Genomic DNA, 21,680 nt, shown 5'->3' with positions numbered 1-21,680 from the left:
ACTGTATGTATGTTATATATTTAGCTGTATAATACCAGCAATTTTTCACACAGCTCTCAGACGCCATGTGATATGCAAATTATTTTAGATGCCATTGCATAATGACGGAGCATAATTCTAGGTTGTTGAGTCCTTTTTTGCACTCCTTGATCAAATGTCTTGTTAGCAGTCCATGTAGTCATACTGCAGTGTATTTAATAATATTCTGCACCTGATTACCTGATCAACTAGGGAACCTGATGATAGATGAGATCAATTTCTTATCATTATTCTAACTGATGTCATCAATGTGAACATGGGACTAAACAAATTATTGCAGATTTACTTTTTCCACCATCTGAAGCATGTGGTTAATGTTTTCCAGGGGCCAGTTACACCAGCAGTGCTGTGAGGAGTGGACGCTGGTAAGCGAGGAAACCCAGGCCAAAATGGCTCGTATGGCTGCTGCCGCCGCCTGGGGTCTAGGTAACCACTCAAATACCTCATATAAGATATGAATTAACAATTAAAAATATTTGGAAGAAAAGGTTAACAATAAACTATTGTAGCAGTCTTAGCAGTTTTAAGAGAAGATTTTTGCATGGAACATTTAGGCCATCCTCTGTCATTTAAGCCATCCTCTGTCTGTCTTGCAACAATGCAATCAAACTGAATAGCAATAAAAAGAGTAACAGCTCTTGCCAAGTCCCCCCACATAACCAGATGGGAATGGTATCCAGTCATAAATTGACTTATCGTAGTGTGCAATGGTGGAGAAAAGCAGGGACCGCACTGCAGAAGCGACCTCTGAGGTTTGTGGTCTGTGGCTTTGACTTTTCAAATTCAAACTATGAGATGATATCCAACCAGCAGGCCTGTCTATTTGAAGACTCAGACCATCTTTTATTGTTGCCGTTGGGAAGCAAAATGTTGAGGTTGCAGTCATCTATATTATAGCAAGCTGAGGTGGAGTCTGGCTCAAAACAGCAGTGACTGGCTGCTCAATCTGCTTCAGTCTAGCTAAGTTACATCTAACGGCATCCACTAATTATACGCTTCAGTCATTATTAAAAGATTCCTGTTTAAGCCTGTCTTTGTTTTTTTTTCTTAACTTGATTGTTGTTTCTCCAGGGCACTGGGACAGCATGGAGGAATATACATGTATGATCCCAAGAGACACACATGATGGCGCTTTTTATAGAGCAGTGCTAGCACTGCATCAGGACCTCTTCTCATTGGCCCAGCAGGTGGGTTACATTACCACTCACAAATACACCCAATGGATAAGATTTCCTCCTATTTAATGTACATTAAAAGTCTAAATTTTTAGAAAACATCTCATAACGACATGCCACATGGGAATTCGACTAGTCTTGTGGTTTCTGGAATTTTCATTAGTCTTTATAGCAATGTATGAAAAGTTAAAATCATTGGAAACCAACACTATAAAGACACATAAAAATGGCTTTACGGCTATTCCAGACAGGATTGAATTCCCCATTCAGCTCAGGCTTTTCATTAAAAGGAATAAAATGCACAAGGTTTGTTAGTTCTTTTTTTTTCTTTTAAAATGTGGTACCTCCTTGGTGTGGAAATGTTATGTAACTCTTGAAATTGTAAATCATCATGGCATTCAGCCTCAAACACAAAAAGAGCCCGTTACCCGTCATGTCTGCCTGTCAACAAGGTCTGGTGGAGGTCAGGGTGGTGTTTTCCTCATTTGATGAAGGTTGGGATATTAGATGAGCTCATAGTCCCTGGAGATGGATTTGTTCAAGCTGGATGCCAGCACGTCTAATGAACACAAGCTCCAGCAGTGACACCAGTAAACACCTGCTCCTCCAATTTCTCTGGACTCATCCTCCAACTCCCTTTTTCACCACAAAGCCCGGTAGACCTGCTCTCGCCCGGTGCACCCTCATCCCCCCACAGCTACCCTCCGTCCTGTAATTTGGAGATTAAATCCAGGTGTGGCCTATAGGATTCTACATCAGCTGAATAGGGAAAGCAGACTTTTGACTCTTGGTGAGAATCAGACCACTCACAATGAATGAAGAGGAATGAAAAGCAGATGGAGCTAGGGTGAAAGCTTAAATGTCAACATGAGCTCAGCCTAGTCTTCCGGATATGGTTGGTAATCCTTGCACTTAAGTCCTTTTGATTCCGTAGGGCTGTTCCTTTCCTCCCTCTATACCTCCAGCAACGAGACATGTGCTCCAGGAGTCTCGGCGTGAGTCGTGAGAGGTTTCAGATTACTTTGCTTTATAAATCTCAGCGTTTAGTCTGTTCCTACGATGATGTGTAGACACGACAGTCGTGCTTCCCTCAGTAAAGCAGTCTGCTGTGCCAAGATTCATGATATATCCAGTCCTCCAGTGTGTGTTTGATTTGTAAATTGTCTGAGGTTTTTTACAAACCAAAGCCCTTCTTTTGACTTCACAGTCATGTTCGCGCTTTGTTTCGAGTTTCCTCTAGCGGTTGATTTGGCTCAACCATTCACATAGACCTTTATACCACGCTGTAATGATAAAGTTATAACACTGGACTTAAACCTATTTAAGTACATAAGTGCAACCTTTATGTAAGAGAATGGAAGATTGGGTCACGTTTTGTTTGTGCGGCCAAAAGCCAGACACTGCATTTATCAGGAGTCGTCTCGACTGCACATTTCCATTGAGGCCCCAGTGCTGTAATTCTGGAGTAAACAGGACCATAACTGAGTGGAGGCTGTAAAGAAGCAGCCTTATTGTCAGCTCATCCCAACCACCCTCCCATAACCCTTCCTCTTGTTGTGCATGCCTGAAGAGGTGTTTATACACGCCAGTCCTCCTTTCCCGCCTTGCAAAAAAATAATTGGTGGGAGTCAGTCTGAAACAGCTGTGTGTCCTCAGTCATCCTCCCTCATTTTACCTTCCCTCTAATAACAGTTCCCAAAAATATTGGCTGTAGAAGCACAAGAAATCAGCACGCTTTCAGCCACAATACTTTTGTTCTTGTTTGTCCCTTTTGCTGCTCTGGATCAGGTCTTTCTTTTCAGTTACTGGTTTTCCACCCCTCAGGGTTCTCAATGGTGATGCAATGTCTGCAGTATCCCTGAATTTGGAGAAGCGCAGTCCTGTTGTGAAAGGTCAGGGAACTGGAATTTTACAAATGAGTCAGTAATATACCCAAAAAACATGAGGGTAGGAAAAACATTTTTAGGGCATGAATGTGCTCTGACAGTTGGTGAAACATCATGAAAAGCATTCGGAATTTGCATCATGGTCATGGCAGGAACCATGACTAACAGCCACTATTTTGAATTCTTCTTTATCGCCCTCCACTTCCTCTCCCTTTCTCTGAGTACGCACAAAAGGCTGTTTTTATGCCTCTGCGCCAGCGATAGCCGTGGCAGAAGGCATTATGTTTTCGGGTTGTCTGTTCATCCCTTTCTCGTGAACGCGATATTTCAGGAATGCCTTGAGGGAATTTCTTCAAATTTGGCTCAATGTCCACTTGGACTCAAGGATGAACTATTAGAATTAGGTGGTCAAAGATCAAGGTCACTGTGACCTCTAGTTCGTCCCATTCTTGTGAATGCGAAATCTCAGTAATGGCTTGAAGACATTTCTTTTTAAATTTGTCACAAACGTCCACTTGGATGATTAGAATTTGGTTGTCAAAGGTCAAGGTCATTGTGACCTCACAAAACATGTTTTTGGCCATAGCTCAAGAATTGCTGCGTAATTACGACATTTCACAACGATGAAGTGATGACATTTTTTTTACCCAAAAGGTCAAAGGTCACCTTCACTGTGACATAATGTCTTGGAAAAACACTTTTTTGGCCATTATTCACCATAACTCAGGAACAGAAGTTGCGATTGTGACCATATTTCACAGTTGGTCGGACACTGAGTAGGTGACATAACCATAATTTAAGAATAAATTAGGAGATTCCAGATTTCACACATGTTGACTGGGATGACCCAATGAGTAAACAATAATGAGCACAGTACAGGCTTTCCTCCATCTCGTCCATTCTGCCTTTCACTTCCTGCCTCATTCTGAATTTTGAGCGTCATCAGAATCACGTGACTGCAAACAGTGTATTGGGCGCACCTAGCTAATTGTGATCCAGTGAGTGAGTTTCATCTACAGCTCATAGAAAGGCTTTGCAACTAAAAATGCCAGGAGAAAACAAAAGCACCACATTTTGTGTAGCTATTCTCTATAAGAAACCATCTTTACATAGTAATCAAGTACATGTGTACCTGTTTAGCCAATACATCTACAGATGTTTCTCATTTAATTTTACATGATTACCGCAGTAATGCTGCGGTGGCAGTTAAGGGGGGTGAAATGATTTATCCAGGAGTAGCTGCAGTAGCACCAACAACCACCAGGTCACACATGTTAGCAGACCAGATGCAGTCTCTCTCTCTCTCTGTATTTTGGGGTAGTCACCATGCTGGGCAAGCAGGCGACTGGGGAAAAAGGCAAATGTGTTTTTAAGCATAGGATTTTAAGTCATACTAAAAGTAAGTTATTAAATACGGAAAAATGAATGTGGGGTGTCAAATTCACTCTGCCAGAGAGTGAATAAGAGTTGAATAAATAAAGTATGTACTGATAAAACAATTCCTGTCAAACTTTGATTTGAAGTGTCATTACTTAGATTATTTCAACTTAGGTCATTATTACTGTAAATATATGAAATTCACACTGTCAAGTCAAATTTTGCATTTTGCAACCTACAGTAAATTTTCGTTTCATTGTAGACACATGTGGGGTCGCTATTCTGTCTGGTCGTTGTCTGCTAAAAGTGATGAGGAAGACAAAATTAAGTGATTCAAGTAGGAAGCTAAAAACTTATACCAAGACTTCTCTCAAAAACTCGACAAGATAAATTACAGAAAAAAGCCCAGAGTGACACTCATTACTATAAACTAATGATCATTATTAATTATTAGGTTCTCTTTTCATACATACATTTTCTTAACTTTGTCATATTTGATAAACATTATATAGTATATAGTACACAACAAATCAAGGCAGACAATAGAAACATTCAAGACATTTATCAGGCTTATAATTCAATACATTTGGTCAAATCATACATAACACAGCCAATATGATTCGCTTATGCACATGTTGATGATGTTGATGAATACACAAAGTTAATGCAGACATGGCAAACAAAAAGTCAGAAGTAATAATACCCTGAGTAACTAATCTAACCTTGCCTAACTCAGGAACCTCAGTCCAGCTACCTGTCTTAACCACCTGCAGCCCTAAGCTTGGCTGTCCACTAGTGATGAGCGGATAATCTGTGAATCTGGTGGGCCGGGTTATAAAAAAGCACATTCTGATTAGTAAGCAGATGGGTTGCAGGTGGGTGAAATAGGGTGAAGCCTCTCCTCCAATTAAGAGAGACGCTGTGTGCATTTACGCATGAGGCACAGCAGCGTCTCTTCATTGATTATTTAATACATTTAATGTTCTGTGTTCTTCTATACAACCAAAAGGTCACACACACAGTCCAGGTTCATACAGTGAAATTGTTTGGATTAAAGCAGCTGTCCTCCTGATAAACCCTGAGCTCCTTCATCACAGCTGTCTAAAAAATGTATTTCAGAACTTAAAAGTTTCTGTTTCCTCTGGAGAGTTTCCTCTGTTCTGTCAAGTTTATAACTACGGGTCTCTAAATCGGCAAAAATAATTAATTCGGGTGGTGGCGGGTGGATGATTTATCTATATATGCGGATTCGGACCACATTAGAGCCGATCCGCGCATCACCACTGTCCGCAGCACCAAGCGCAGCTCCCCAGAACAGCGCGTCCGCACTCAACTCTCCCTTTCAACACTTCATAGTCTGTCCTCCCTAGTCCTAATCAGGTACAAGTGCAGCTACTATTCTAATCAGTGTCCGCAGCAGCTCCCCCCCCCACTGACCACAGTCACTCTGTAATAAATGAAAAAATGCTTAAACTTTTCTTTAAAAAAAGAAGGCTGCTAGGCCTGTAAAGTCAAAATACAGATTATTGTCGCTAAATCATAAGGCCCCTTGCAATGAAAATACACTCTCCCTGGAATTTTTTCGCCTTAATACCTTAGTGTATTTTGATATGCAAACGCAAAGATACTGTTTAAAAAATGCTTGCTTTTTAGTGTGATAAATTGAGCAGTCCTTGTTCACACAGGTAGTTCTGCACATAAATAAACATAAATGCACACAGGTACACACACATACACATTGTCTCTTCTTACTGTTCATTCGATTCCACAGCGGAGAAGCAGCTGAATAAATGTCAGGAACAAACTTAATGAGTCAAGTTTCTACACTACACTGTTTTCCTGGCTATTGTTTTACCTATATGTTTTAACATGGTAAAAATGTTTAGCATCGGACGTATGGATCTTAAGTGATTTTAAGCTGGCTGTCAACTCGACGTGGTTTACTGGACTGCTGCCACTGCTGCTAGTTCAGCTAGGTTTGTTTTTAGCTCGGCGGCTAGGCTAGCCGGTCGCTTTTATTAAGGATTTTAAGCTTTTAGCACTTTTATGGACTTTATTGTGGATTTTAAGCTTTGAGCGGACTAACTGCAAGCATGATGGCTGAGTGTGGATCTTGTCACCTTACCGTCTCAAAGCTGAAGGAAAGTATTGCTTGTCTGGAAGCCAAGCTCAGAGAAAAAGACAAGCTCATCCTGGAGTTCTCCACTTTCGCTGCGGCCCAGGCAAAACAACTTGCCGTCCTCAGCTCCTCTGGCTGCGGCAACCGAAATGCAACCATCCCATCTCATGCCCCTGACTGCTCCAGTACTGGACAATGATCCCACTTTTCCGTGGCTCGACTCTATCATCACTGGCGCCCTGGAGCACGAAGCCGCTTCAGCTAAAAGCCAAAAGCAATGGCCATTTCTACTCCTTGCCGAGCCCTAGTGGATGCACGGTCACTTGTCGGCGGGTTGGTGAGAAGGCTCTGGTGAGTTCAACTCCATGTCAACTGGAGCACTGGACTGTAGCCTGCAAGGACAGACATGGTGCAAAGCGCCCACCTCCCCCTCCCCTCCTCCTCCTCTCGCCGCAAGTTACTGAAAGAGGCCATGATCAGGAGAAGCTCTGGAGGTCTCACTCGTCCAGAGACAGCAGAGAACCCCTCTGTACACTATTTAATTCAATTGTGTTTCCTGATTCCTCCAACACCAACGATTTGGTTGATTCTTTTAACTATGTTCTTCAACCTTAGATCTCATGGCTCCTCTGAAAAAGAGACCAAACTCAAAGACTAGAAAACAGCCATGGTTAAATGACAGTATTCGAAGCTTTAAAAGGCAATGCAGAAGAGCAGATGGAAGAAATCAGGTCTCCAGGTCCACTTTGTGGCTATGAAAGAGTTATTACTCCTTTATAATAGGATGGTGAAGGATGCAAGAACATGCCATTTCTCTGCACTTATTTCTGCCCATCAGCACAACCCCAGATTCCTATTTAAGACTGTGGATCAGTTAGTTAACCCAGCTTCTCCTTGTGCCTCTGCTGATTGTGAAAAATCAGCAGAGGCTGATTTCTTTTGCACTTTGCTGGAAAGGTGACAATAATAAGATCTAGTATTACCCCCAAACCTGCCTTTTTAGATGTTGATCACCCGATTATTGATTGATTGATTACTCTTTGAGTAATTTTTCTGCCGTTACTCTGCCTGAACTAACAGACATCATGTCTTTTATGAGACTATCCTCCTGCCCTCTGGACAAAATCCCAACTTTTTATTGGAAGTTATGGATTGTATTGCGACCCCATTTGCTAATTATTTTTAACAGCTTGCTGTCTACTGGCGGCATCCTGGATTACTTTAAAACTGCTTGTGTTGAGCCAGTCCTAAAAAAAACCTGGGCTTGATCCTACCCTCCTGGATAACTATCGTCCAATCTCTAAACTGCCTTTTATTTCGAAGGTTCTCGAAAGACTTGTATCTAAGCAGATTCTTGCTGCTGTGGAAAACAATAATACAAAACAATGTGGAGACAGCCCTTCTCAAAGACACTAATGACCTTTTTAATGAATGCCGACGCGGGCATGTGCTCATTTCTTGTAGTGCTGGACTTCAGTGCTGCCTTTGACACAATTGATCATAGCATTCTTTTAGATAGACTGAGGCACTGGGTGGGCATATCTGGCACTGCACTAGACTGGTTATCATCATATTTGTCCTATAGGAAATTCATTAATAATTTCATGTCATCCTTTTCCCATATCAATTATGGTGTGCCTCAAAGTTCAATTCTGGGACCAATACTGTTCTCCTTATATATGCTCCTCTTGGTTGATGTCATCCGCAGACATGGTGTTTCATTTCATTGTTATGCAGATGACACACAGTTGTACCTCTCTGTCAAGCCCACTGACCTTAGTTCTGCCTGTCTGACATAGAAAATTGGATATCGATAAATTTTCTTCAGCTCAAGGCAAATAAAACTGTAATCCTTGTTATTGGGCCCCAACATATCACTAAACAAATACTGCCATCTACTGGCTACCTGTCACAACATATCAAGCCTGTTGCAAGAAATCTTGGTGCCCTGTTTGATAGCAATTTATGTTTTGAGCAACATATCACTAAGCTTGGCCAATCATGTTTTTTTCACCTGTTGTGCATGCTTTTATCTCCTCACACCTTGATTATTGTAACAGTCTGTTCACTTGTCTTAATCAAAAAACTTTGAAACGACTGCAGGCTGTACAGAACTCAGCTGCTAGGCTTTTAACCAGGACCAAAAGTTACGGTCACATCACACCTGTTTTAGCCTCTTTAGGCTCCCTGTTTGTTTTAGGATTGATTTTAAGATCTTATTGATTACTTTTAAGGCTCTTCATGGCCTGGCTCCAGATTATATTTTAGACCTTTTAATCCCTTATGAACCTTCACATATCTTGAGATCTTCGGGCAGGGGCCTTCTGGCTGCTCCTGAGTCCAGGATGAAAACTAAGGGGGACAGAGCTTTTGCCATCAGGGCTCTGAGGCTCTGGAACAACTTGCCCGAAGAAATAAGGTTGTCTGAGTCAGTGTTTTCTTTTAAGTCTCTTCTCAAAATGCATTTTTATTGGAAAGCATATGCTGATTTTACCTGAGCTGTCTGTTTATTTAATTGTTTTTTATGTATTTTATCATTCACTGTGGTATTTTATTTCTCTCTCTGTGAAGCACTTTGTACTGTTTTGATAAGTGCTCTATAAATAAAGTTGTATTTATTATTATTATTATTATTATAATGAAGACCAGTAGATGAATATCAGCATGAATAAAGGAAAAAAAGTCTTACGATTTCTTTCCACTACAAACATAACAAGGCAAAAATATTTCATATCTTTTCCACGAAGTTAGACTTTAAAACATTGCTTCTAAAGTTGCTTCACTTCCTGTGGAGTCTACTAGTGGAAATATGGACTGCGCCACTCTGCTGTTATAACCCACATTGTGGTTGAAGGGTGTATTATCCTGAAGTCCTGTCAACAGGATTCAAGCACTCTGCTTCCACCTATTTCTGCATTACTGCGGTAATGCGGCAGGAAGTTCGTCAAAGCAAGGAACATCTGTATGATAATCATTAATCAGTTCAACAATGTATATTCATTGGAATCATACATATGTATCATCAATATAGTGATAACTTCCATTTAGCCAAAAAAATACACTTTATACCTTTTTATTCAATTCCTTCCAAGTATTCACTACATACATTATGAGTCTGGACAGACATGGATGTAAACTGCAACTTGACTGGTTGGTGGAGGCATCCAAGCGTGGGGCAGTAATTATAGTTTCAAGATACATTTGACATCCACAGCCATGGTTACATAACTTTCACACTTTTGCTCTCAACAGTTCATTTACCTCTCCTCATTAAGCTGGCGTTCAAGTCCTAGTTGCACTAATGTGTCGCTGTTGGCCACACAGCAAGCAATAACATGCCATTGTTCATTTGTAAAAATTGTTTTTATTCCTTGGGTTTAGTCCAATCCTGGCTAGTCCTGATGCAGGGAGTTTTTAGGAAAATGTGACATTGTGTCATGGAACATTCTGGGGTCATGCTATCGTTACTTTATTGAGGAAATGCCATTATTGCTATTTGTTGCCGTATCTTGGAGAGGCAACTAAGTCATGCGTTAAACCAGTATTTCTCATGTCGAGGATTTACAGTGACTTCAGAAGCTAACTAACAATTGCACCATCAGTGCACCAGTCAAATAAAAAATATATAAATTCAGAACGAAAAAAATGGTTTGGTGCAAATGTACAGTATTTGGGTGAGTGAATGAACTATCAATGTTAAATTGTCATTGTTTATGTGTGATTATGAAGCTAGAGATTTCATTAAAATTTAAGATCACGCTAAACGTGTTGTTTTTTATGTAGTGTATTGACAAAGCAAGAGACCTCCTGGATGCTGAGCTGACCGCCATGGCTGGAGAGAGCTACAGTCGAGCCTACGGGGTAAGTGTTCCTCTGAGACAGCCAAAATATTCAACGCCTGGCTTCATCCTGCATTCGTGTGCAGGAGGATTATAACACAGCAACAAAATGTTATTAAAGTGATTATTTATAGAAATGTGATCTGATCTAGCTTCTTTAGAAGTCAAAAGCTTAAATATTTATAGTTCCTCCTCTGTTCTGTGCTCCTATTATCTATATATGTGGAATTATCCAACATTTCAAATATTTAGGTAACATTATCATGAAAGCCATTTGATCCTAGTTGATATTGATGTACATACTGTAGCTGTTCACCATAAAGATTGACAGCAGACACTTCAGCAAGCATCTAGATTCTAGATGTTACAAATGGTAGGCGTAAAGAAAGCCATCACATAGAGATGACCAACCGTTTTATGACAGATGCCACACAAGAAGGTCCAATGGGTTGCTGAATGCATTCAATTGCAGTTTCTGATTCATTTACAAGATTTAGTGATCCTTTTGTATTGCCCAGATGGGTCTTTTACCCCATCTGGGCAATATAAATTTTGCAACTATAATAAGCAATGTGTGGATAAGAATCAATGTGTGTGTGTTTGTTTCCCAGGCCATGGTGTCTTGCCAGATGCTGTCAGAGCTAGAGGAGGTGATCCAGTACAAGCTGGTGCCAGAGAGGAGGGACATCATTAGGGAAACATGGTGGGAGAGGCTTCAGGTAACTACAGCGTATGATATATGGACACACACTCACGCTCACTCACATGTGCAACTACAAATGTAAAGCAGATGTTGGAAAGGCTACTGTTACTAATGGGAAACATTACAAGCCATGCACCATACATACATGCAAAAACACCCACTAATACCTCAGTGAGTAAGGGTTCACCATCTTGTAGATTTGTTTGTTTATTTCTAGGTTTGAAAGTAAATTTAAAGTAGATATGTAAAACTATAATCATGTTGGGCTCTGGTAAGTGTTAATTACAGTGCTTGAACAAACTTCAGATGAAGGTCAGTAGTTCATTAGTCAAAGATATGTTCCACATGCAGCCAAAACAAGCTACAGTCTGTCCAAATTAGTCTATTTGTCTACAGACTTTCAGTCACAACCTTAAACTTGCAGCTACTCCAACAAAGAAAAGAACGAGTCACTTGAGCTACAGCACATTGTCAAAACAAGAAAATCTAGTTTGTTTTATAAATCGAATGTTTTAGCACACTGCCCACTCTGCAGTGTACAAGTGACCAAATTGGATTTTGTGGTTTGTTGTTCTAGTTCTGTAATCATCTTTCTTGTCATTGTGTTTTTTGTTCTTTAATTTGTGTTTCCTCTCACTCCCTATTTGATCACAGTGGTAAATCTTGAGTTGCATGTTGATAAAGTGATATCAGATCTGAACCATACTGCTAAAGAAACTCACTTCAGCCACTTGTTCCTGTGTTCAGATTGTTTTGGCCATTAACTGAAGATCATGACCATAGGTGAGAGTAGAACATACAGTAAATGGACTTGTAAATCATGAGCTTGAGCTTATCCTACTTAGTAAATATAACTGACGTCCCCCAAAACACCTACACATTTAAAAAGAAAATAAAACAGTGCCCTTGCTTGCCTGCATGAAATGACCCTTTTAGGAATATTCAGGGAAAAAAGCATGACTCATTTTGTGTAACCTAAACTGTATCCTCATCCAAACTCTTCCTGCTTCCTGAGACTGATTATGATTACTACTATTATCATATTAATTGTGAATTACAGTGTTGCCACATGCTGTTAAATGAGACAGGAAGATGTGTGGAAGAACCACAAGCGGTTGGGAAAGATTTTGCCACTGCCAAGCCTTTGGAATTTGAGACAAATGCCAACTGATCAAGATAATACAGTTCAAGTTAATCTTTTCCATGTTGGCCTTTTAACAGCTGAATCAAAATGTGATCGTTTGAAAAACCTGAGCCTTGTATGTGCATGTTGAGGGAAGAATTTAAGTCAGGCAGATAAACTGATAAACCTTTGATCTGTGATGCACCATTCCTGACTCTTGATACCATGGCATCCAAGCTGCTCAGTTTAATACAGCATCTATAATGCCGCTTTCTCCCTTTCCCTGTTGGCATTCCTGTGCCTCATCTCCTGCTCAGATATTACTGACATTTTGGAAGATCCTCCTCACCAAATAACAAAAACCTGCATTATACTTTACCTTTACCACAGCCCAGGCAGATTGTATTTGTCTGAAGACTGCATGTGCCTGCCCAGAGGACTCTAGTATACTTATTTCAAAATCAAATTGGGCATATTTTAAAAGGCTGTTGAATACCACACTGAGTACAAATGCCACTATAATGTCCAGAGGTCTGTCCGCATCAGAATGTCACAGTGAAGAAGATAATGCTGGAAATAATCCAAAACAAAGACAGCATGAAAAATGACAACTAATAATACAGGAGTAAGATGATTTTTTTAGAACTGGCCCTGACTCATTTTTATAGTATCAAAAAACAGAAAACGAAATGGAATATTTTCTAGCAACATATGTGGAGTATGAATGTGGATATGAATTTATGCCAGCCAATTTGAACATCTTCGAAATATGAATGACTGTCCATCATTTGCATTAGTAATTTTTTACATTGAAAAAGCATTAGTCACAAGCACCAAGAACTTGTTTTCATCCAAACTATGTGGGTTTTTTTTTTCTGGGGATTGGTATTACCTAGCTAATGCACCTAACTCTAACTAATATCCTTGTGACATTTCAAAAGTTTCTATAAAATTTGCCTGACCATTGAATGGAAACCGTTACAGACACACACTCATATCCCTGTGCAGTAAAACGAAGATACTCTTGATCATCTTGACTTTTCCATTCATAACAGATGGAGGTTGGTTGGAGGAGGTATTTAGGATCAAGAGGGGTCTTCCTGAGTAAACAGACAGGGCCCATAATGGCAGCACCAGAGCTGGGGCTGCAATGCCTGATAGGTTTCTTCTCTCTATAGTGATTTATTGAGGCTGACCTCACACATCTGTCTGGGAGTCCCTGTCCTGCTCCTTTACTCTTTCTTTCTTTTTTTCTTGCTTGCTTTCTTGTTTGCTTGCATGCGTGTGGGTACATTTATCACAGTGAGTTCTTGCACTTCTAGCATTGAAATAACCTGTTTGAATTTTGCTGTTCAAAACTTTTGATCTTTTGTTCCCTTCTCTTTCTGGTGTCTCAGCTTCTGCAAATGCATATCATGATACATTCCTCTTAGATAAAGTTGAGGACATCAGGTCCAACTTCTCCTCTGCCTTTACTAATGTTCCCTGTGATCCTCTACACACACATTTTAAAACAATGTACCTCACACTATTCCATAGAATACCCCATTCTCCATCCCTTTTGACAATATAACAGTCAAATTCCTTTTGGCTAATTTAGACAGGTTGAATCCAAGCTTGCTTTTAATTAAAACCTATAGTTAAATCAACAGGTATTTGGTATACCAATGATACACAGTGGGTTTTTGGGGGGGCGGTGGGGATTTCTGCCCCTAATCGATAGTATACATTCGAGAGGCAGACAGGAAATGTGGGTAGAAAGAAAAGGGGATGACATGCAACAATGGTCCACAGCCGGATTCAGACCAGGAACGTTGTGGTTACTTGGTATACATCTTAGACCACCTGTCCACCATGACGCCCCAATGATACACAATTGTTCCTTCCAATTAAGTTGGGTGAACTGGAGAATGATGTCAGTAATTTCTTGCAGTTAACTGTCTTTAGTCATTCTAATCACGGAACATGTTTTTTTTAATTTTTATTTTATTCTACCTGCACTCAGCCCTTTCCCGCATTTTGTTAAACCCCCTTCAGAAATTGTAGTATTGAATTAGCCTCAGCTTTCAACAGCTTAATTTCATGTCATTACATTATTTTTGTATAAGGACAAGCACATTAATCAGCATTTCTGTAAATGTACCAGTGTTAGCCAGCTGGCTGATTTTCAACACCAATGAGCTTTCAACAGCTTACTAAAAGGCTTGTCCCACCATACTTTTGTCATCTAAGGAATACAGCAAAAAATGTACAGATACTGTAAGGTCAACACTTAATGAAAATTACTTAAACTGTGAAGTAACTAAATCACCACTTCATACAGAGGAGTTGTATTATCTTTGAAACTCTGTTAGTTGTGTTATGTTCCTTAAAAATATTCAGCAAAGTCCTGATTTCAAGACCTCATTTGTCGCCATGCAACCTCATATGACCCTTCTTTGTAGAATGTTTGTAGTTATAATCAAGTTCTAACAGTCCTTTTTCATGAAATGTTTATATTCTTTTGTCTACTCCGTCTAGATTTGTCTTAAATTCAAATCATACAGAGAGGATTATACAGCACATACTTTTTTTCATCAGAGCTGGATTACTCCAGTGTCTTGTCTGTGTTGCCTGCCTCTGTAGCACTGTGCTATATCACAATGATGAGGTCAAGGTTGGGGTTAAGAAGTCAGCTAATGGTACCTACAAATATATGAATATAGACCTGTGTTTGTGTGTGTTTTCTGTCACAGGAACCTGTACTCACATGTGGGCATGTTTAAGACAGGGACCACTGGTAGTAATAGTAGCCCCCTAGGGTTTTAACTATACCCGTCTCTCAACGTGTGTTCATTCTCTTGAATTTAACTAGTAGGTTCCTCTCTTTGAAGGGAGTAACAAAAGAGTAATGCATTTAACCTGTCCGTCCCTTGTTATTTTTGTGTTTTCTCCTCTAGGGATGTCAGCGTATCGTAGAGGACTGGCAAAGGATCCTGATGGTCAGATCGCTTGTTATCAGCCCCCATGAGGACATGAGAACTTGGCTGAAGTATGCCAGCCTCTGTGGCAAGAGCGGACGCCTGGTCAGTACATTGACATATTTGTACAAAGCCCCTCAGTATGCTCTGACCCCTGATCATGCATAATTAATTATAATCCCATAACATTCAGGAGGAATAAATCAGAGTTAATTAAGTCAGTCTTGTCAAACGGAAAAGGGAAATCAAGCTCTGACGGAGTTAAGTGCAACCATGAACTTCAGCCACAAAATTCTACTTCATTTTAAGTTGGCGCTGATGAAAGTATCACAGCACCCTCAATCACACTGTTTAGAAACCTGAACCTGCATATCTGCACAATTAAAGTGATGCAATTTTCCATCCTTTACCTCACTGTTGTTCTAATTGATTGCAAGGGATGGCAGACAACCAGCCAATTTTACACACACTTGTTACATTTAACTACACACACATACAGGCTGAATGCCATAATCCCCAAATATGATGTAACTGAAAAATGTGATGTGATTGGCCAACGTCAAACATGGCAGGTAATGTGATTACAAGGGGCTGGAAAAAATGACCCCACTAAGACTTTCTGTCTCTTTGTCTTTTGTCTCTTATAAAAAAAAATTATACACACAATTTTAAGTACTTAATCATGCTCTGACCTATTTGTGTTTTTTTTACTCTTATCATTACTCATGCCTAAAGTTGTATCAAGGTAGAAGTTTAATCAAGCTTTGTATTTTTTTCGGTATGGTCCCTAAAAACCTTCTAGGTTCTTATTAAACTATAAACCTTCTGGCGATTCATTTGCCCCTTTTGCCTCTGTTGCCCTCTTCATCCCTCCAGGCATTGGCCCATAAGACCCTGGTGCTCCTTCTGGGTGTCGACCCCTCCAAGCAGCTTGATCACCCACTGCCCACAGCCCACCCGCATGTCACCTACGCTTATATGAAGTACATGTGGAAGAGTGCCCGCAAGGTAGGAGCAAACAAACTTGTGTCGAGTCAATGGTTTACAATTTACATTTTGTAAATTTTTGTTTTTTGCTTTTATATTAGTCATCATACTTGACACAAGTACAGGGAGTACTTTTTTAGGATAAATAGCAAAAGGCAACATGTCAACTTTCAAAGAGTTCTGATGGTTATATACTTTTATGTTGAGTTTTTAGTGCAACATGAGGCAAATAGTGAGAGCTTAAATTATTGGCACATTAGTGACATAAACAACTGTTGTGAGGGAAACAGCCTGAGAAACACCAACAAACTACAACTGTAAAAAGGAATTGAAATGGACAACCTGTTTAAAAGAATGGCTACATAAAATCAGCCTAGTGACAGTATAGTCAAGCTTGATTAATCAGTCCCACCAGGATCTCAAGGCTTTTTTCGTGACTATTAAAAATGAATGAGCTTGAGAAAAATTGTGACTGTTAAAGAACTCACTGGTATCCATAATATAATAATAGTTCCAGGAACTAAGTACTTAGTGCTGTAGGTTCTCTATAGATAACCATAACCATAAAAAGGTTCTAAAAACAAACATAAATAATAAAACAAGAAAATTGGTAATTCATTTTATTAAATTGGTTCTCCTTACAGCAGTTCTGAATTGAAATTTTTTTATATTGGAATTAATTGAAAATTTTTTAATTGTGACTAGTGAGATTCGCAAGTGTTCCTCTGATTTTACAGATCTGACAGAGTTACAATATTTCAAGAATTGCGGCAACTCACAAATATTGCAGGGTTTGGTTGAATTTGCATGAATTATTTTGACAAACAGACTTACAAATATGGCTCAGTCTTGTAATTTCTGAGAGGTTTGAATCATCCCTTAGAAAAGTCTGGATTGATTCGTAAAACCAACTAAACTGTTACATTTAGATTAATGATGTTGTTGTTATTAATTTTTCATATCCATGGCAACAGCGGATGAAGTAAGCATAACTTAATAGATTACTAATACATTTTAGTATTTGTTCAAAAAGATGTGCTCCAGCACAACACAGGAGCACCTGCCAAACTTCCAACTACCAGCAGTGGTGACCCCGACATACATGTCACCAGAGCAGCATGGGATTGAACTGCTCTGCCCTGTGCCTTTTGTCTACCACACACACACATGCACCCATTCACATACAGTATATACCCCCCTAAACACACCTACATTTATTGCCAGGTGTTGAATAGTGTTTGTGTCTCATTAGGTGACTTAGGTAAGTGTGAGCGTAAGCGTTGCTGTTGCTAGGGCAAGCTGGACTGCTCACCAGACGAATCAGAATATAAGAATACACACAAATGTGCACAGAGCTGGAAAGGACGCATCCGGTGTTTTGAAACTGTAGGGAATGTCAGTATGTCGCTCATCACACTTGTCATGACTGCGGTCTTACTGAGTGAAAACCATACAAGTGGGTCATCTATCAGGCATAATGGATTAGAAGTAAAGGCAAGACTTATGAACCAGATCCTGAACAGTTTCTGATACAGACAAATTCTTCTATCATTTTTCAAATTAATTTCCACATATATCATTTTAATGTTAGTCATACATGTAAACTTTTCTAGAAGTTCATGTGAAAAAGAAACAAATGCTGGCCATAGCAAATATGCTCTCTGGATCTCTGGATTTTCTCCACTGTGAACAACATCCCAAGTCTGTGCAAGCTGCATGGCATGTAATACAGACTGCTTCTACTTTTTTCAGATCAGACCATGCTAAGTCACAGTCTTCCTAACTGTAATAAAAGTTCAAGTAACAAAAATATTGTAACCGTGACAGCAGAGGATTTTCCCCAGTGAGCCACTGGTAAGTCCAGCAACACTGATATGAGCAGAAAAGAAAGTCCATTGTTGGGCTGTCCTGCGCTTGACTGGACAGTCAGCTCTGTAGGAGCAGTAAGATGATGACAACAAATAGCAAGACAGGCAGATAAATATCTGGCAACACTTCACCACGACACTTGTGATGTGTCAGAGGAATCCTACAGAATACATGCCAAATCTGTCAAGAAAAAGATTTGTGTGACAAATGTGCTAGTCAATTCACTGTTGCCCCTTTTGCCTTTGCTGTCTGTTCACTGTTTATCACAAATCACATGCTTCAAAGAAATTTCAGAAAGGTCCAAAGCCCCACAGACAAACGTATCTCTCAGTGACAGTCTTTAGAGAGTCTGAGAGAGTCTTTACCTGCCGTTGTTTTGTATCTCTACAGATCGATGCCTTCCAGCACATGCAGCACTTTGTGCAAGGGATGCAGCAGCAAGCCCAGCACGCCATCGCAGCCGAGGACCAACAGCATAAGCTGGAGCTTCACAAACTGATGGCCAGGTTTGCCCTTTTCTGGAAGCACAGTAGCAGCAGCTCACCACCTAATGAGCCTTTTTCCCAGAAAATATTTTCATATGTCACAATAGGAAAAGCACAGGTGTAAATGATGAAAGAAATAATGGCTGAATTCCATTTAGCTGCTTCAGTTTCAGGCTCCTGGTGTTTTGCTTGCTGTCACACTCATGGCTTACCAGGAAACATCATTAATGTTATTTTTAGCACTGATGCTTTTCTTCCTATGACAAGTCCAACTGTCTGCTGTGAAAAAGCGATTGGCATGGTGGATATCGAGTGTCTACATACCCTTCCAGGCCTTTTCAGATTTAATAAGCCCGAAATGCCAATAAACTTCCAGAAATATTTCACTATCATTTGATTCAAATAATTTGCCAAATACAAGTAAACATTAAAGTGCATCTCTTCTGTTAAATAAATGAAAGTCTGGTGTAATTAGCTTTGATCTATCAAAAAATAGAACACTTTTAAAGGTTTTATAGATTTCTGATCTCCATCAAAGGCTCACTGATGCCAAAGTGATTCAAGTACTGTGTTCAGTAGACTGGTATGGTGAGTCTCAGTCTTAAATCTTGACGCTTTAAGTTTTACATTAGTACAAAGTAGTTTTGACATAACAATTTCTTAATTATTTTAAGTTACACAACCTTATCCAGGCGACCCAGAGACAACCTGTACATCCTTGGGGTCAAATACACTTTAACAGATCCAAGTTACATTTATAAACTATGTTGCCATAAAGTTAGATTAATTGAACATAAGCATATGGGCTAAGCTCAGAAGCAGCATGTATAAGTGGAGTAAGTTAATGTAGACGAATAATGAAGAAACTCCTCTATGGAGTTATATTAGTTTATGACAGAGTGAACAGTGCTCAGCACCTGCTGCTTTGAATTGCTAACCTCACATAGAAATGTGACCAGTGAAAGGAGGGTTATGATGAGTGATGAGTTCCCACTACAGATGGACAGGAGGAGGGGAGCAAAAATGTGCTGAAACTTAAATGTTGTAGCTTTACATGAAAAGTCTTATTACATGTAACCATTAGCATCGGTGCACTTGATTCAAAATCAACACATTCAAAACGAGTGCTTTGAAGAAAACTCACATTTTTTTCTCTTCACATGGATGTATAGATGATATACAGTTGACTCCATGGCTTTTGTTTCTTGGTATATATCACTAGTGAAGCTCCAGAGGGAAATTCAAATTCACTAGAAGTATTGTGTCATTATGCATTTAGACATGGTTCAGTAGTATTAAATCTAAGAAGTACCTTCGCGCTAGCCTCCATACACCCACTCCAGCTCAATGGAGAAAATACAAAGCAACATGCTGAAGTAAGGAAAAAGTAACCTCATGTATTTTCTGCCCTCGTGTTGTAAACACACAGGGTCATGTACAGTGTGTTCTGCTTCTTTTCCATGAGCATGACCCAATCTGGCATAACACCTTTTAGTCCATTGACGTCCTGTAGTCTTTTTCAAAACTGGCCAGATTCTCCGAATGTCTCACCTCAAACTTCTCAATAAAATGATCCCTTTTGGCAGTTTGTCCCACACAACTACTTATCACAAACCACACATAGCACAGTGCCTATAGGTATCACAGACTAGGTGTGTCTCCTCCACAGTGCTGGCACAGCCTTGGCAACTTTCCACTATCATTACCTAACCTCACTGTGGGAAATGATGCAGTATGGAGTCTGTTTCAAACAGTTAACACAACACCAGACAGGAGGAGGATATCCAAAGATCTCTCCTTTAGGTTTGAATGTTAGCGACTTGCCAGTGCTGGAGAGATAATGATTACTTTTTGGAGAATTTGACTGCACTGCATTGTGTTTCGTGTTGGTCAAACAACTCAAAACAAGCAAGAGGTGCAACCTGGGAGCAGACACGTATAATCCTATATCCTACAGAAAATCATAGAGTAGTCTCATTTGGCCTTGTGCACAAACACAGCACTCATGTGCCACCCTCCCATCTCATAAATCATACATGACAACACACAAGCGTGACAACAGGCAAAAGGGGCATTTTGTCATTTTTGCATCTTCCAGACAGTGACTATGGCTGTCTGAGGAATGCATGTTAGGGAAAACACCTGTATAATGTCAGTCAGGACGGGTTCTCTCGAGACATGCTGACACATTTCATGAATACAGGCTGGCTGTGTGGTATGGAGCACACCTGGACTGCTCAGTCAGACACTCACATCCAAACAATCACATGGATGCCTCCACTCTCTCCCCAAAGAATCCAGTGTAATTTCACTGCTATTCTACAGAAAAATCAATAACACTGGCATCTCCTGTCTAAATAAACATGTTGTTCAAACGTCCTCAAACACCTCATCCTACTGCTTCTTCCCCAAAAGTTCAACCTGTTCCCACTTTAGGGAAACAGTCTGGCATAGACACGCTGAACCTAAACTGTACTCTCTCATGGGAAAGCACTCAGACAAAATTACGGAATCCTGAAAGACAATTTATTGGGGATGCTCTGCAAACAGTATTCAGACTGCTGGTGGATGGTTTGACAATACAGTGCTTGCCATTCCTCAGTTTACTGTAGTTGTATGTGAATTATGTGTCTTGGCCTCGCCAAACACAAGTAGTTTGACTATTTGCCCGTAACCATCTGTGTTTTTGAGGGTGATGGATAGGCCTAAGTTCTCAACAGGGATTCCACAGAGCTCACCGTTGGGTTAAATTAAAAGAAAAGTGGTTTGGATAATAGAAAATCTCCAGATGTAATCCCAGAACCTTTCAGCAGATAAATGCATGTCTGCCTTAAGTAGTAATATTTTTGATAAATGCCTGCATGATTTCCAAGTCCTGTATCATTACTCCTCTTAAATTGACTGCCCTTGGGTGTACTGAATGTCACTGCCGACTCTTTATAAGTAATGACAACATAAGCATGGTTATAATCTCAACCCCAACAGTGCCTTTGTTTCTTCATTGATAATGTCATGTCATGTAGTCATTGAATTAGTTGCCACTGCAGAGCTTCTATTAACAACATTGACCTCTGACCTCAGTAACTTTTATAGTCTAAAAAAGTGGAGATTATTTTTC

General features: G+C 39.9%; 1 protein-coding gene across 2 annotated transcripts in view; it reads left to right on the top strand.

Moving 5' to 3' along the window:
* mtor (mechanistic target of rapamycin kinase) overlaps window positions 1-21,680 on the top strand; it is a 114,486-nt gene that overhangs the window by 72,135 nt on the left and 20,671 nt on the right. For both annotated transcript variants that reach the window (XM_044211706.1, XM_044211707.1), the window contains exons 31-37: window positions 365-465; window positions 1,111-1,226; window positions 10,380-10,457; window positions 11,047-11,154; window positions 15,201-15,326; window positions 16,098-16,229; window positions 18,468-18,583. In XM_044211706.1, coding sequence (XP_044067641.1) covers window positions 365-465; window positions 1,111-1,226; window positions 10,380-10,457; window positions 11,047-11,154; window positions 15,201-15,326; window positions 16,098-16,229; window positions 18,468-18,583 — 777 coding nt within the window. The remainder of the gene's footprint in view (window positions 1-364; window positions 466-1,110; window positions 1,227-10,379; window positions 10,458-11,046; window positions 11,155-15,200; window positions 15,327-16,097; window positions 16,230-18,467; window positions 18,584-21,680) is intronic.

Source organism: Siniperca chuatsi, linkage group LG10, assembly GCF_020085105.1.
Source record: "Siniperca chuatsi isolate FFG_IHB_CAS linkage group LG10, ASM2008510v1, whole genome shotgun sequence".
Lineage (NCBI taxonomy): Eukaryota > Metazoa > Chordata > Actinopteri > Centrarchiformes > Sinipercidae > Siniperca > Siniperca chuatsi.
This window is presented reverse-complemented; position numbering and strand designations above follow the sequence as displayed.